Genomic DNA, 18,141 nt, shown 5'->3' on the forward strand with positions numbered 1-18,141 from the left:
ATAGTTACTTTTTTCATATAAATCACATGATATGCTGATGATATGATGCCCTTTATAGTAATTATTAACCAAGTATTCAACACATACATTTTGATAATAAAACTTTTGCTCCAAATGCTTCAGTAAGATTTTTAAATTCATAATGGAATATTTTAAGAACATAGTATTTTACTTATGTTAAGGATCCGAGTACTTCTTCTTCGACTTCTGGTCAAATGTGACAGAAACCAGGTGTCATTGATTTGAATGTCTGACTGAATACACTATCAATAGACACTTTAAATGCAGATCTTTACTGCATCACATGCCTAGGGGAAGTACCGTAGCAGTAACAGGAAAAATCTAAATGAATGCGACTTTGTTCACTTTGTTACCCTTCCAAGATAAAACTAAGAGGTACTGAAATTATTAATGGGAGATTACATGAGAATTTACAGTTACACAAATGTTAAAGGTTAAAAACACAGCACAGTGTTTTTCAGTGTATAATCTGATAATCTTTCAACCACAGATTCTCCTCCAAGCCCCAGAATTAACCTTTCAAACCCAGGTGATCTGAAGGAGGCGGAGTCTGTCACTGTAACCTGCTCAGCTCAAGCTCCCTGTCCACACTCCCCTCCTAAACTCACCTGGACTCTCCAACAAAACCCTCCCAACACCAACATGATGGATTCAACATCACCTGCTCTAACAGCTATCCTGTGAATGAAGGGAAAGATGTGAAGACAGCAGAGGAGACAAAGACTCTCCATGTTTCATGTGAGAACAACCTGTGATTGTCAGCACATGATGGCATGATTTGAATGAAGTTAATCTCACATTTTCCTCAGATGCTCCTAAGGACAAGCAGCTTCACCTGGTTCAAGGAGAGCCAAGATGGAGACATGAAGGTCTCACAGGGAGAGATTTACAGCTTTAAGGCCACAGAGGGAGGACGTTATTACTGTGTGGCCACAAATGAGCTTGGTAATGAAAAGTCAACAACGACCCTGCTGAATATTGGTAAACACGAAACTGTCACTACAATTCAATGTCAAATTCATTTAATTAAACTATCAAAAGGACGTGCGTTGATATTTGAAGGTAGCAGCAGGAGTCCTGGTTTGAGATGTTCTCATGTCTCCCAGTGAGTGGAATCTGACCATGCTGTTGGGTTGCAGGTGATCAACTGATTGGGACGGTAGGCCTAGATGTTCATCTGATACTGAAGATGCTGGGAATCATAATGCTCGTCAGTGCAATGGTCATCTTTGAATGGTGAGACAAACTCTCCTGTGATATGACATGCAGCTACACACTAATTTGTATATTTGGCTGTAGATCATTATTGTCACGATATTCATGTTATGTCACGTTTTTATGTCTAGGTTTGGGTGTTTTGCTGTTCTCCCTGTCATGTTTTCCTCCCGTCGTTAGTTTCCCTGGTGTGTCTAGTTGTCTGATTGTGTTCACCTGTAGCCCTTGTGTTTCTCCTCCCCTGCCCGGCTGTTTCTCGTCTTGTGATTACCCCTCCCTGTATTTAGTCTTGTCTCTTCCGGTGTTCAGTGTTGGTTCGTCTTTTGTTTGTGACCGAGTTCACCGTGGAGTGTTTTGTCTGTCCCTGTGATATGTTAGCCCTTGAAATAAAGGTATTATCAGTATTATCTGCATTTGGGTCCTACCTGCTTCACTCCTCGTATCAATTATCATCACAACATAAACAAAAACAAATGTTTTCCTTTTTTTCCAGCTGGTTTAGATCAAGACGCTCTTCTGAACCAGAGGAGGAATCCACCAGACGAGGAGAGGTATTTCATATTGGACACATTTAACTGCCTGCATGACAATGAATACAATTCCAACTGAAAATAGTTCCTAATTTAGTTCTTAGGGATCAATAAACTAGGGTTTATTTGTAGTTGTTCTTGTGTTTGGATGTGCATAATTAAGAAGGAATTATCCTCCAATGATTATACTTTTTAACAGAAGTGACATCACATGCAAAGCAGCACATCTCACTACTGAGACATCAGAGCTGGGTGCAGGCATTTACGAATGTTCACTATTGATTTTGCAGCAGGTTAAAGCAATGAAAATAACTCAAACATCTGGTTATGTTACCTTATATCGCAGCCTTGTGATGTAAGAAGTTAGCTGGTGACAAATGGAGTGTTTAGGAGCTAAGGAGCAACAAATATTAGATGAATATTCTCCAGCTATCAGAAGTATGACTCCAAATGAAGGCTGATGTTGCTCCATGTCTGATGGAAGTGTAAAAAGGTAACATGTGTGCTATAACATTTATATGAATTGGTCCATTAAAACACAGATTGCTGATAACAGAACATCAGACATAAATACCAAGAAAACATAATCATAGACAAATACAAGTATTCCCCAATAAAAATCAAGTCATACTTTAAACCTGCATTCATTTATTTTGAGTGCTGTCCAACAAGCGCTAACACAACATTAACGTAGTATCACCTTGTAAAGATGATACAGCAAACATTATATGTGTGCTTTTTAGTGTGCGAGTTTCCACTTATTCTTTAAAGATCCCCTATCACACTCTTTTTCAACAATATATTACAGGTCTCAGATATACACAAAATATGTCTCTGAAGTGTTTGGCTGAAATACCAAACAGATCATTGCAGCATCCCATAATCCCCTCTGTTTCAGCCCTGTTTCAAAAGTGCTGATTCTGTGTCTGTAGCTTTAAATGCTAATGAGCGGCTGCTGGCCACGCCCCTCTGAGAGATGATTGGTTTGAACAAACACAATGTTCTAGGAGGAGATTCAGGGGATAAGGTGAGGGGGCGGGAGTTACCTTGGTTGGCTATTGGCTTTGGTTGTACAACCCAAAAAACATTATGACATCACAAAGTGGCCAAAATGTGATCCACTCATTTTCAGACAGGTTTTTATATAAATGGACAAAAAGAGAGGGAATCTATTTTCCTGAAACTTTCAGAATCTCTTAACACAGAAGGGAGACATGTTTATGTATAAAAGACAGGAAAAACTGGATTTTGCATAAAAGGTGACCTTTAAAGGGTATTTTTAGTTATTTGGTTGATTGCACCGTCTGCTGTGCAGTGTATGGTGTTGTGAGGTCCTGAGACATAACTGTTATTCTGTGGCTACACAAATTACATGTTGCAACTATTTTTAATCTTTACAGATACTAAATCTCTTAAGTTACAGTAACCTCCCCTCTTATTTTTCAGGACGCAGCAGAAGCAGACTGTGTCAACCGTGTGGTCGAGTTACAAACATCCTGAGTCACAAAGAGAGCAGGAAGACGTTCAGTTCACTTTTACTGAAATAAAATGCTGTATTGATTTGCCGGTACCACTTTACAATAAGACTACCCTTATAAAGGATTCATAAAGGGTTTATAATTAGGTTATGAATAAGCTTGTAAAGACTTTGTTAATCATTAAGAACAATTTATAAACCAGTTCTATACATCAACACAAGCTCACTATTTGGCAAGATGACTAAGCCTTATATTGGCTACTTAGCGAGAATCAACACAGTGGTTGATGCTGGCTGATGAAGAAGACGAAGTACGCTAATTAGCCAATATAAAGCTTAGCAGTCCAGATAAATGTGGGCTCACTATTTGGCAAGCAACCGGTCACAGTTGCCCTGTTTATCTAATGTCTTATAAAAGCTTATTAATGATTTATAAAGTGTTCACAACCTAATTCATAAATTAATTACAAACTATTCGTAAGCCCTTTATAAGGGTAGTCTTATTGTAAAGTGGTACCTGATTTGCCTTATATGTTCCACATTAAGAAGGAGTGGCTTACAGGATGCAGTGAGTGGTGTGATGAAAATAAAAAGAGGATATTAGCAGAGAGACGATATATGGGTCATGATGTGGCATCCAGCAGATACAAAAGCCTGGTGTGTGTGTCCACACTTCCTTTTTTCTAACAAGACTAAATACTGTAGAGCATTTGTTGGACACCTTACATTACTTCCTGGATTTCACATTTTGGTAAGACAATCATTTCAATGCTTTCTACAACATTTTGCAGGCATGTTTGGTTTAGGATAAAAAAAACATTTCGTAATTATTTGCCTTAGTGTGCCACTTAAAATTCAGATTTCTGTAAATAATAAATTGTACCATGTTCTTTGAATATGACCCTAAACCTTAGTGAATAACATGTTGAAGTGTTTGTACTGTTTGTACTGTACGCACAAGTAAAAAGTTCTTAATTAATTTGTCTCATGATTTTTATTTTGTTCTTTTTATTCGTAATTGCTTAACTTGTATTTCTGTTGGATGCATGTGAACTGTGTTAAATTAAAAACAAATCAGGGGTTAAAAAGAATTCTGTGAAGAAGCTTTGAATGTTAGAAAAATACATTCAGATATCTAAGTTACTGTTTTGATGATGATAAAATGTAATATTTAAAATGGTAAGCACCAACATTGTGAATTAAAAAAAGTTAATATTTCCTGTTCTTGAAATATGTCATTATTTTTGTTCACGACATGACTCATGTCCTTTGAAACCTTAACGTCTGACTTCCTTCCTACTTTTAAGAAAAGAGAACAGTCTCTGCCACATAATAATTAATGAAGTTAGTGATTTGGCTCCTTACTTTAATAATAACAGAATAACAGAAAAGTAAATACATACCTTTTGGATTTTGAATTGTTAATTTATTTTCCACCTATTATTCATGTGTGTTTATATACAGAGTATAACAAAGATAGTAAAAGGATGATGAAATCTTTGCTTTACTGTCTCTGTTAACATCCAGTCCAAATGTATTGACACTCTGATCATTACTTAGAGAACTACAAGAGAAGACTACATTTTCACTATAGCTATGGACCAACATTTTATATTTCTTACACAACCATCCACTTTAAAAAACCATGATTGTGCGTTGTTCTACCTCGGTTAGGGGTGGTGTGTTCATCTTTTATCACAGGAAAAGTGCAGCATTGATAAGAAATGCAGTAACTGTAGTATATTCTAGCTGTGGGCTCATGTGGTAAGGAAACATTTGACTGAACTCTGTCTTTTATTGTTTTTTTTATATTTTCTGTTAATTATTTCAAAGCATAATACTGCAGAAGCATTTAAATTGAAAGTGTCAAAAACTAACTGGTTGTACAGGGTAAGTTTCTGTGGTGCCTTTGAAGTAGGGAAGTTGCTAAAAGCACTTTGTAAAAACTGAATACGTTATATGTATGATTACTACAAATGAAAAGTAACAGTGTTCTTGTTTTTGCGAATCCAGAATCCTGAATATGGTGACCAACATGTTGCTGCTAGTCCTCTTTGTTTCAGGTGAGATGTTTGTTACTTTAATAGTTTAAAATCTTTACTTAGAAAAAGCAGAAATATCAGAATGACTCCTTTGTTCACATCCTGAGTTTGAATACAATTTGCTTCCTAGACACAGTTTGTTAATATAATCTTTTTTCTTCCTACAGATCTCCCACATCTTGTTGAAGGTACTTGTTATCAGGCCCTTGACATCACCACACCGAAGCAGATGGAAGCACTGAGTGGATCCTGTTTGCTGATCCCGTGTAACTTCAGCGCTGTCCCAGCTGAGCGCTTCAGCAGCTCACGAGAAGTCTTTGGAGTGTGGAGTAAAAAAGAGCACACATTTGATGAAACTAAAGAAAACTGGATTTTCCACAGTGATTGGTCAATTAACAGATATCCAATGAGTCTTACTGGAAACCTGAGTCAGAGAAACTGCACCACTCTGTTTTCTAGTTTGAATAAAAGTCACACAGACAAATACTTCTTCAGGATTGTGAACAGCCCATTTCTGGCAACAGCTACATGTGCTCCTCTTCAAATAACAGTGAACGGTAAGAGACTTTTTGTTGGAGTAGTAGTCTTACCTTTATTGTTAAACTATACATCTAGGATAATCAATGTATCAGTTATTACAGAAATTATTCAGACAATCAAAAAGTCATAATATCTGAAACCTGCTAAATCCAAATATATTACAGTATATAATATTGTATGCATTACTATTACAAATAATGCACGTCTACATGCACAAATATGAGTCTCATGTGGATGACAACATCTACATAAAGGATGCAGCTGACTGACCTTTCTTTTCACGTTTTACAATAAGATGTACACTTTTTTATTACTGTTGAAAACTGTATTGGCCTGTATCCTCACATTTAAAATGTGTTAAACCACAGATTCTCCTCCGAGCCCCACCATTGAGATCCCAGGTGATCTGAAGGAGGCGGAGTCTGTCAATGTAACCTGCTCAGCTCCAGCTCCCTGTCCACACTCCCCTCCTAAACTCACCTGGACTCTCCAACAAGACCCTCCCAACACAATGGAGGAAAACCCAAATCGGACCTTCACGACTAACATCCAGAAGACCCTCACTCTGTCAGACCAACATGATGGATTCAACATCACCTGCTCTGCCAACTATCCTGTGAATGAAGGGAAAGATGTGAAGACAGCAGAGGAGACAAAGACTCTCCATGTTTCATGTAAGAACAACCTGTGATTGTCAGCACATGATGGTATGATTTGAATAAAGTTAATCTAACATTTTCCTCAGATGCTCCTAAGGACACCTCCGTCAGTCCGCCCTCAGGTTCGGTGTCAGCGGGCAGCTGGGTGGAGCTGAGCTGCTCATGCAGAGCCCAGCCTCCCGTCAGCAGCTTCACCTGGTTCAAGGAGAGCCAAGATGGAGACACGAACGTCTCACAGGGAGAGATTTACAGCTTTAATGCCACAGAGGGAGGACGTTATTACTGTGTGGCCACAAATGAGATTGGTAATGGAAAGTCAACAACGATCCATCTTAAACTCAAAGGTAACAGGACTGGACCCACAAACTCAGACCTTTAAAGGAAAACACTACATCAACAAAATATTACTTTTATATTACTAAACCGTTTTACACAAAACTCTTGAGAAATGGCTCATCTAAAAGCGAAAAAAATATCCATCTGGCTAATGGAGGTAAACACATGTATACAGAAATGTATGCATGTACATTTGTGAAATAGGAGCAGGTATTTTTGGGTAAAGCAGTAAAGGCATCAATGTAAATATATGCAAAAACGGGAATAATGAGTTTGATGGGAAGATAAAAAAAATCAAAAAATGTGGTCTATAAATGATAAATTAGGATTTCATCAAATTAGGCCACATAAAATAGGACGAAAAGAGATTTGCAATTTGAAAGGAAAGTGAAAAGAGGAAGAGAGAAAATAAAAAACTGAATTTCATCAACTGAGAAAACATTTTGAGTTTCAGCTTCATCATTGTCTGTTTTTCCTAAATACTTTATGAAGTCAAGCTCTACATGAAATCTGGATTATAGCCACGAATGTTTTTTTTCCTGTAGGAACTGATGGCTCTTCACCATGGGGGGGAGTTGTCGGGGGGATCGTTGGGATCGTTGGGATCATGATACTCATCTGTTTTGCTGTTGCTGTTTGGTAAGTAACTCAAATCAATTTAGTATACACATCTATTACATGAAGCTGACTGCTCTTTATCTCTTCCAGGTGGTTGAAGTCCAAACATACATCTCAAGAACAGTCACAGGTGGGGAAATACTCAAATGTGCAGTACATATATGTGTTGTGAACACTTTCTTAAATAGACTGGAGACTGCACTGACTAAGTTCCTTATCTGTGAGTAAATGTGGCACAATGAACCACTGTCATGGTGCTTCATCAGAGTTCCTATTTCTATGTATCAACTCTCAGCAGGGGGAGCAGATCAGGGGAGAACATGAGACACAAATCAATGATACGCAGAGGCTAACAGCTGTCCAAGAATCAGCCGCAGCAACAGAAACAGGAGAAGAGATCCACTACGGAGAGATCGACTTCTCCAAGCAGAGGAATCAAAGTACCCCTGTCTCAGAGCAGGACGGTGGTCAGACGGAGGACACGCTGTACGCTGAGGTCAAAGTGTCAGAGACAGCAAACAGACCAGAGGACCTCTACGCTCAAGTGAAAAGGAAATGAATGTATAGACATGTATTTTTTTTGACAAATATTCAGTTTTTTTTATTGCCACAAGAACCTGTTTACTTCAAAACTTGAAGTTATTTTCCATATATTTAAAGTGTCATATTTTGATTTTTTCGAAGTGCACTTTTATGTTATTGATTGCTTTAATAAAAGGCCCTGCTATGTAACAAACTGCAAAATCATCAGACTATAAGAAGTAAAGTTAGACGATGATGAATAAAATAGGAAGTAACATTTTTAAAATATCTTAATTATCTGGTTTAGTCAACTATCTGTTATTTTCACTCGAGATATGATCTGAGAAATTATGTGTATTTTTGTGTAAAGGTCATTTTGCAAAATAAACCAACAAGTATTTATTTTTTTGTTTAACTTGAAGTAATGTTTAAAACACTTCCCAACTTGAAAAACTATAAAGTATTATTATTATATAGTAGGGTATTGTATTCAATTTAATTATTTATGTAGCATGTATATATTTATTTATCTTTTTTTAACATAACTTTTAACAGTTTTGAAATTCACATGAGCCTTTTTTCCATGGAGGGTCTCACTAGTTTGAAGTGGGTGTGGCTTAGGTTGGAAAATATGATGTCACCCGTTTCTGTGCACCAGTCAAGATTTAGCATTGTATGAATCACAATCTGATGACAGCTGGGAGGGGGGGGTGCTGAAGTTCTTACAGTCTTAAAATATGTATTAATTATAGCTACATATGTGTATTGTTGCCTATTTTATAATGATAGAGAGGATGATGCAAAGCTATCAGGGAATTCCAAATTAAAAAGGTGCAAATGTACAGTATGCTACTTAATACAAATGACTCCATCAAATAAACACAATTTACAAAAACAAGACTACATGTGTGATTATATTTCATATCATTAATCCAAATCTGCAAGGTAACTAAAGGTATTAAATACATGTAGTGGAGTAAAAGTACACAATGTACCTCAAAATTGGAGTGGAGTAGAAGTATAAAGTAGCAGAAAATTGAAATACTCAAAATACAAGTACCTCAAACTTGTCCTTAAGTGAAGTACTTGAGTAAATGTACTAAGTTACTTCACAGCACTGGATGTAGGACATGGCATGAGTTCTGTTGCAGTGTTTTATGTTTCATTACAGATCCTGTAATACAGAGTGTGTCCACTGGGTGTCACTGTTGCTCACACGGTGGTCCTAATGCAGTGGTGTATTGTAGGGTACTGTCCCCTTCATTTAATGTCATATAGTTACTTTCATTTAAAGGATGTGATATGAATTTGTAATATTCAACTCATCTACCCAGTTGCAAAGAAAGTATCTTACATTTGCTCCACAGTAACACAATACTACATTAAAATAATGTCATGAATTAGTGATAAGAACAGAAGAATATCATATTTTAAATAATGTAATGCCACAAATTAATAATATTTAAATTAAAATTATTATAATGATATATGTTGTATCCTGCATAAAGAGATAGAACGTTTTTATGGCAGTATTCCTTTTTTGAATGTGATGTATTATTTTTAGGCACTGCTGCATATATGTTTTACCATAGTCTATTTATTTATTATTACATTTGATTTTTAACTTGCCTTTTTATATAATATGTAACTCTTCTACTTTAATCTGCAGTGTACCTCTGCTGCTGTAAATGTCCCCACTGCGGGAAGAATAAAGGATTTCTGATGTTTCACATGTACTTCCTGTTTTTGTAATGTAGGTCACTCCGGTGTACCACTAAACCAGCAGGACTTTCTGCGTGGAGCTGAAACACAAGAAGTATCCCCGGGGTTAAATTACACCCTAAACAATGAAGTTGGTTATTTGCATTTAAACTCAAATTCACCCTCTGATATTCATTTCCCAAAGAAAAGTCTCGTTGTGTCTCTCTCTTTGATATAGGATTTATTGGTAAGAACATTTTCAGATGCTATTATATTATGTTAAAAATTACTCTTCATGAACTAAAAAAAAAAAAACATTAAATGATCTAATATTTAATTTGATCCTTTTTTTTGGTCAGAATTAAGACTGAGAATGACAAATTTGCATCATCAGCATTTAAATGTTTAGCATCGGTATCTCTGTTCAACACGATGGTGTAATTGTTTTGTAATAGCTCTAAAACATGTTTAAACAGTGTCATCGTTATTGTTGTTCTTTTCAACTTAGGAACTGGGAGCCATGTCTGCAACAGAATTCGTGATACTGCACATCCTCTTTATTTCAGGTGAGCTTGTCTACCAACATTGCTCCGGAAAAACTGCATGCAACATCCCGCTGCTGAGGTATATTTAGTTTGTCTATTCATGCGGATTTTTCTAACCTCATATTCATCATGAGTCTGGATTTCCAGGTTATATCTCTCACAGGCTCCGCCCTCTAATGGACTCTATGGGTACTTCCCCTCGATCCTATCATGCAAGCATTCATCCACAGAAACTTTCTAGACGTAGCCTGAATGTGCGCGCATCTCACCGCATAAAAGGAGGCCTTGTCTCCTTACTGTCATCCCTTTCTCTTCAGCAAGGCAGTGAGACACAGCTGAATGAAGAGGCCGGTGAGCCGCCTGCATAAGGGCTTCTACGGCCCGGCCCGTCCGGCGAAGCCAGCCTTCGGGTGGCCAAAGGGGAGAAGGCCCCTGCCCCTGCTGTCACGTGACCGCGAGATGCTTGAGTATCTGGATAAAATATTCTGGCTCGGGGTGCAGATGGCCGCGGCGGCCAGTAATCTAGGTGTGTTGGGAGTGTCGCTGAGTACCCCCCTCGTCTGAGGATGGGAGTGATTACTCGGACCGCTGCGAGTATGGCTAACGCAGCCGGTCGTGTGATGTCCCTGAGCACCGTGGCATCGCGTCACGTGTGGCTAGGTCTGACCGCACTGGCCAAGAAAAACCGAGACGATCTCCTTGGGGCCCCCGTTGCCACGGAAGGGCTCTCCGGATCGATATCCTCGGTCGCCTGGAGGGAGAGAGGGCGCAGCTCAGCCGCATGCTGCCGCTGGCTCGCCCTGAGGACTCTCCGCAAGGGAGAGAGCGCCCGGCGGTGGTAAGGCGGAGAGATGCGACGGTACAGAGCCCCTAGAAGGGGGTACTGGGTGGGCCGCAGCGAAGGGGTACTGGGTGGGGAGCTCCGTCCTCCAGGAGTTGACTGGCGGCGGGAGGAAGCATCCCGGCGGAGAGAGGAGATTTCTCCGGCCAGGACGCGAGGGCAAATCCCGCCTCCTCCCTGTTTGACGGTAACAAGGTAATCTTTTCCAAATAAAAAAGATAACTTGTAATCCAGTCTGAGTGTCTTTTCTTTCCACACACCCACACAGACAGGTAATGTTGACCGATTCCCCACTCGCTGCCCAGGTTGTAACTCCAGTAAAGGAGGCAGATATTGCGCATGCGCGGGTGAGAGTGATAAACCGCGCTATGCGGGTACAGGGACATTATGGCCGGGGTAGCAGGGTTAGAAAACATTTAAACATTTAACAGAGGCAAAGCTATCCTGAGGGGAGATTTTTTCTCAGCAGAGGTTCAGGCCTTGGTGCAAAAACAGGCAGTGTCTGCTGCGCGCACGCAAGACAGAGAGGGGGGGCATTATTCCCTGTACTTCCTGGTTCCCAAAAAGACAGACAAATTCAGGCCTATGCTCTTCACAGTCTGAATCTCCACATTGCACCCAGAAAATTCCGTTTGTTAGTTATAAAACAGTTACTGGGACTGGTGCAGCCAGGCGATTGGTTTACAACCATCGACCTGAAGGACGCTTACTTTCATGCGTTTTGACTTCAAAGATTACAACAGACTACCGTTCGGCTACTCCCTGTCCCCATGCACGTTCAGCAAATGTGTGGCCACAGCGCTCCAGCCTCTGCGCGGCCGTGGCATGAGAGTTTTCTTTTATCTGGACGACCTCATAGTTATGGCCAGGTCCAGGGAACGGGCAATGTGTTACACAGCCCAATTGATCCTACACCTAACCAAGTTGGGTTTTGCGATCAATTGGAAGAAAAGCACCTCCAAACCTCACCAGCAGGCGTTGTATTTGGGATTGGTGCTCGATGCAGGCAGTCTACGCGCCACCCTGTCAGAGAGCAGACAGGCATCCTTGCTTCGGGCAGTTTGCAGACTGCAACAGGGGGCAACAGTGACAGCTTTGACTATCATGCAGACCCTGGGTCTCATGGCGTTGGCTCGCGTTGTGGTCCCGCTCGGGTTACTGCATATGCGCCGCCTGCAGAGGTGATTCTCCAGCTTGCGTTTAGATCTCAAGAGACACAAACGGCATCTGGTGACCATCCCCCCCCTCAGTGGAGGGCAACCTCCAATTCTGGGGGTCCCCGGATCACCTCCAGAGGGGGTCCCCACTGGGACGGGTGACCTCCTACATCACAGTGTTCACTGCGCCCTGTGGTGCTCCATGGCTCTGAGCGACGACCCGCCCTTGAGGGTGGACGCGTTTGCACACGAGCCATGGCCAAAGAAGCTGCTTTACGCCTTTCCACCGTTGTGTCTCATTCTCACACTCCTGGGGAGGGTGAGGCGGGCCATGGGTGCTCCCCCAGTTCTGGGGGGAGATGTCTCAGGAGGCAGGTGCAATCGGGGCTTTACCCACTGAACATTAAACATTTGGATTTGACTACCCAAATTATTTTAGAGCTTGCAAAATAATGTTTCAATATAGTTTTCCTGTTGTTCACCCTTTCAACCTTTCACCTATTTACTTCAATTCATCAGACTTTTCTCCAAAACCAGGTTTAAAAAGTGGAACTTGTGCTACATTAGTTACATGTCTTCTTTAAGTACACTGTAAGAAACGTACTGTGAAGTTCACAGTATTTAAGTGGCAGCAATTGACAAGTTACTTACTGTAAAATGAATTACAGTAAGTAACTTGTCAATTGCTGCCAGTTAAATACTTTAAAGGTAATCACAGTATTTACACGTTTTTATTTACAGTAACAGTGTAAAATGAAACACAGTAACTTCCAAGTACTGTATTTGTGTTTACGGTAATAGTGTTTTAACTGTAAAATGAAACACAGTAATTAGCTTCTTTTTTTTTTAAGGTATTACAGTAGTAGTATTATAGCTCTAAAATGAAACACAGTAACTTCCAAGCACCGTGTTTGTGTTTACGGTCATAGTATTTTAACTATAAAATAAAACACTGCCATTTAAAAAGTACTGTATTTTTGTTTATGGTAATAGTGTTTCAACTGTAAAATAGAGACTTTAATGCTATACTTTTAAGTCACAGTATCAGTACTGTAACTGTAAAACAATTTATTATAGTATACTTCATGTCATGATGGTAATTTACAGATTACCAGAAATTCTTGACACAATTTTAAAGCTCACCAATAACTGCAGGGAGACAACAAACAATACATTTTAACCATGTATTCTTAATTGTTGAAACCTAACCCATCTATAATGGAGCCAGCGTATCAGGGAGTCATCGTTGGGATCATCCTACTCATCTCCCTGGTTGTCATTGTTTTGTAAGTCTCACAAATCAAAGCATTCAAGGTACACATTTTCTAATTTCCTGAATCATTTCTTATCGACATGACCGAAAGAACGAGATCGCGGGTACAAGCGGCCGAGATGGGTTTTCTCCGCAGGGTGGCTGGTGTCTCCCTTAGGGATAAGGTGAGAAGTTCGGTCATCCGGGAGGGACTCGGAGTTGAACCGCTCCTCCTTCGCGTCGAAAGGAGCCAGTTGAGGTGGTTCGGGCACCTAGTTAGGATGCCACCTGGGCGCCTCCCTAGGGAGGTGTTCCAGGCACGTCCAGCTGGGAAGAGACCAAGGGGTAGACCTAGAACCAGGTGGAGGGATTATATCTCTTCTCTGGCCTGGGAGCGCCTTGGGATCCCCCAGTCAGAGATGGTTGATGTGGCCAGGGAAAAGAAAGTTTGGGGCTCTCTGCTGGAACTGCTACCTCCGCGACCCGACCACGGATAAGCGGGAGAAGATGGATGGATGGATGGATTTCTTATCGACTTTTTTACTTACAGCGCTCTGTTGCGTGGGAGACGGGGGTTTTGGACGTGCTCAACTGAACAACAGAGTCTGGTAGGAATCAATTGTTTACAATAATGGACTGTATACTGTAGGAAAAATAAGATGTCTAAGTTTCTCCATGAGTAAAAAAGAGGAAGAAACGCAACAGATCTGTACAAATATCCAGTTTCTAACATGATGTGGTGAAAGATTGTACAAACCACAAAAGAGGAATCATCTTTTGACAGACATATTTGCTGCTGCTTACGTTTTTACAGAATGAAGAGCTGACTATTGAGGAGCCGGAAGAGGAAATCCACTACGGAGAGATCGATTTCTCCAAGCAGACCCCTGGTCGACCCCTGTCCCGGTGCAGGACGGGGGGCAGAAGGAGGAAACGCTGTACGCTCAGGTCAAAGTGCCACACACAGCAGACAGCCTAACACAGGCTGCTAGGCAACCAGAGGACCTCTAAATGTTTGAAGATAAACATTATTGAATAACTCAAGTTTGTAGAAATGGAGACCTGGGGCCGTATTCACAAAGCATTTTATCTTTCCGCTAGGAGTGCTCCTAACTCGCGCTAAAACATTTTACCTAGGAGTTTTTTCTTAAAAGTTATTCACAAAGCCGCTGAGACCTACTCATTCTAAGGATAAATCACTAAGAGTGAACTAAGAGTGACGCGCCGTTGCTATGGATTACGTTGATTCTCGTGCATGAGTTTAGAAGCGGTCAGTACGGTGATTGGTTGTTCAGAGCAGGCGGTCTCGGTGAAACTCATCCGCATCATCCCACAAACGAGCCCACTAAATCACCGAAAAACAAGGAAATAGCCTAGGCTAGAAATGTATTCCTATCAAATAGTTATGGACAGTGCAGTTAGCAGAATACACGCATGATGACAAGTTTGTGCAGACCACGATAATGACGTTGTATATGCACGTTAAAGAGAGAGAGCAAACAATAAAAATACGTAAATTGCATTAAATCAAGGAGGCAATTAAAAGCACCCTGCAAACTATTATCCAATGAGCATATTTCCAGCACTTAAACACTTTCAATAACAGCCCATACCGCCATTCAAGTCCCCCTATCATGACGAATGAAAACAATCTGCGTGTTGATGGAATGTAGGCTACTTTCTTTCTATTGACGAACACGTCCTCATCTTTTGATGGCGCAATTATTTTTATGTGCGTCCCGTCAATAGCACCGACCACACCAGGCATACCTGCAATTGCCATGAAGTTGGCTTTGATCCTGTGTAGTTGTTGATTGTCCAAAGGAAACCGGATAAACTGTTGGATGATATGTGGTCTAGAGAGCGCGTTGATGGTTTGGTTTATGGCACGGCTGACTGATGGTTGGGATATTCCTAAATCGTCGGCATTGCAAAGTTGCATTTTCCCTGTTGCTAAATATCGTAGTGTTGCCAAACATTTTATTTCCGGACTAATCGGGTTATTCCTGTTAGTCGGGGATGTTATTGCATCCCGCACTAATTCCACAACAAGTTTGATACCCTCACGATTTAGCCTATATCTCTTGATCAATTCACAGTCTTCCATTGTCTCCAAAACATTTCGTCTCGCAGTCATTTTCAGATTCTTTGTGAATAGGTCTTACTGAGTTAGGAGTCCTCTCGAGGACTTTTAAGCTCTCCCAGACTTAGGTGCTACTTTTAGGCCTAAAACACTGTGTGAATTGCTCTTAGTGAATAAAATTAGGAGTCCTAAATTTAAGACTGACACGCCCATTATGTTTAGGAGTTTCTCCTAAATTCGCCAGTTAGAAGCTACTTTTAGCCCTAAGATCCTTTGTAAATACGGCCCCTGGACTGTTTTAATACAATGAAGGGAAACTCATAACCTCCCACATCTGCAGCTTTGTGTGTGTGTGTGTGTGTGTGTGTGTGTGTGTGTGTGTGTGTGTGTGTGTGTGTGTGTGTGTGTGTGTGTGTGTGTGTGTGAGAGAGAGTCACTTGAAGCACTCATGCATCTTTTAAAATGTTTGAAATGGCATTTTTTAAGTAATCTCAGTTTCTTATGTATGTATTGTGAATCAATTTGAATGATGCACACATTTATTTGGTTTTTATTCACCAAAATAAAATATACTTTAAGCACCTTTAAATAATCGTTATGCTCATATTTCACCATTAAAACACCTTCATTCCTCAATGTCACAATTTACAGAGTTCCTTCTGCATGTGGTCATCAAAGAGAGTGACAGTTCCTGTTTCTCCTCGGTGTTGCATGCAAGCTATCATCATTTTAAACCAATCAAGTGCCACAGATATTCCTGTCTCTGTTTCATCAGATCATTGTTTACCATGTTAGGGAAGTTGTGGTTTTGTTTCTGTTATGATTGAGTCCATATGAGATTTAAATTACAACTTCTTTAACTCTCTTTTCCTCTCACACTCACACTGAGGAAATGACACTGACACTATGTTAATGTTTGCTTCCATGATTGAGTTCAGGACTGAAAGGAAATAAGTAGAAATACATTAAACTCTATTTATTTGTTTTTTAATTATTCTATTTCATTTAGTCATTTTAAATTTGAGTAGCTTTCTTCACAACAATTAAGATGGGTGTTAGAATGTAACTAAGTGTTGGGGAAATATTTTCCAAGGCCCATAACTTTGACCCAGTTTATCAGTTTAAACGGTCCTGACTGAGCACACGCTCTCACGGGGGAGAGAGAAACTCCCTCTGGAGGGAACGTTGAGATTTTAGCCTTTGCAGACCATTTACATACACACAACCTATATTACACACTACAGGAAAGAGAAATTCCCCAAAAAGTATAACAGGGTCCCTTTAATATTTCTCCCACTGATAATGGAGATACTCAAGCAAAGAACCTCAAATGTACAGCTCAGTTAAAAGTATCCACTGTTAGGGAATCATTTGCTTAAATATTCAACCTTCAACACAGTTCGTCATTTTCTCATCTCACTGTCTCCTTTCCCATGGCATAGGTCTACGGCCTTGAGTAACTCCAAATAAACCACCAGTGTTTGCCATCAAAGCTCCAGCTCTCCTCGTGCCTCTCTGAATCCTGTTTCCAATTGCTACAGAAGTTTCCCCCACATCCACCAGTAATTATATATTTAATATAGAAAAACACTTAGTGTGAAAAGCAAAACATGTATGAGTGGTTAGGGTGAGAACTTCTTCTATTTCTCTGCTGTAAAGAATGGCACATGCTGTCTCTTCTCAAATGATAGGAAGTTGACTTCAATGACCACAGCTTCAACAAAGGAAGTTAGTTTGTGAAAAGTGAACACATAAGAAAACATTATTTATTCTTGTCTAACTAACAGTTGTATTATTTTGTTAGGTGCAGATTTGCCTTGCAGAAGTAAGTCAGTTAAACCACAGAACATTGTGGTTGTGCAAAGCTCGGTGCTCTCTGAGAGTAACTGCATTATTCTGCTTGAAACCTAGGTTATGACATTCAGTGCAGTCCAGTCTGTGAGAATGGTGACAGCCAACCTTTTACTGAGTCTCTTCTTCCTTTCAGGTGAGCTCTTTGTTCCATGTTTACTTCAGGAAAATGCTTTAATTCATTCATTTGATTTAATAAAAAAACAAAAACAGAAAGGATACGAGCTGCTGGAAATCTTAAAAGTTAACTTAAAAAGGCACCTAGCCAGGCCTTTGATTAAGAATGGTTTATACCATTGTTTACATTATTTAATTCACTTAATTACATTTACATTGTAAAATGTCATTGTAATTATATTGATCACCTGTTTATATTATATTATATTTTATTTATTATTTTTGTATTGTATTCAAATTTTTAAATATGAATGTGATTTTATTAATCCCCTTTTTAATTCAATTGTATTGTTGTTATTTAAATCTGGTTTTTATTTTCTTGTGTTTTATGACTTTCAAAATATATGTAATTGATTGGCTCGCCTGCATTGCTCTCAAATCGTCACATATTTATGTTGTTTTTCATGGTTGTAGGATAGTGGTAGGGCAGGTGCTAATCAAATGAAGTGTTACTGCTCCATTCATGAAGATTTGTTCTTGTAAATCACAACAGAATCTGTTTCACAGGGGCTAACACTAGGTGTTCGAATCATCTGCTCCTAACAACCCCTCAGGAGATGGAAGCACTAAATGG

At 39.8% G+C, this 18,141-nt stretch overlaps 2 protein-coding genes across 3 annotated transcripts; both read left to right on the forward strand.

Annotated features, from left to right (window-relative positions):
- Window positions 1–1,543: 1,543 nt before the first annotated feature.
- On the forward strand, window positions 1,544–6,531 carry LOC307026711 (myeloid cell surface antigen CD33-like; the record flags this gene model as incomplete). 2 transcript variants are annotated; one of them, XM_079662310.1, is made up of 6 exons in its annotated part: window positions 1,547–1,628; window positions 1,730–1,787; window positions 3,213–3,994; window positions 5,257–5,306; window positions 5,453–5,842; window positions 6,194–6,531. In XM_079662310.1, exons 4-6 carry the CDS (start codon window positions 5,267–5,269, stop codon window positions 6,514–6,516), a joined length of 753 nt encoding a protein of 250 aa, XP_079518436.1. In that variant the 5' UTR covers window positions 1,547–1,628; window positions 1,730–1,787; window positions 3,213–3,994; window positions 5,257–5,266. The 2 variants fall into 2 exon arrangements, with proteins under 2 accessions (XP_079518435.1, XP_079518436.1); XM_079662309.1 differs by lacking the exon at window positions 3,213–3,994 and having other exon boundaries at window positions 1,544–1,628; window positions 6,194–6,516.
- Window positions 6,532–6,698: 167 nt separating this feature from the next.
- On the forward strand, window positions 6,699–8,858 carry LOC307026710 (uncharacterized protein). The gene is made up of 4 exons (XM_079662308.1): window positions 6,699–6,828; window positions 7,366–7,459; window positions 7,529–7,568; window positions 7,734–8,858. The coding sequence occupies exons 2-4, from the start codon at window positions 7,428–7,430 to the stop codon at window positions 7,995–7,997; spliced, it is 336 nt and encodes a 111-aa protein (XP_079518434.1). The 5' UTR covers window positions 6,699–6,828; window positions 7,366–7,427; the 3' UTR covers window positions 7,998–8,858.
- The last annotated feature ends 9,283 nt before the right edge of the window (window positions 8,859–18,141 follow it).

The sequence above is a fragment of the Notothenia rossii genome (assembly GCF_949606895.1).
Source record: "Notothenia rossii genome assembly, chromosome: 12".
Lineage (NCBI taxonomy): Eukaryota > Metazoa > Chordata > Actinopteri > Perciformes > Nototheniidae > Notothenia > Notothenia rossii.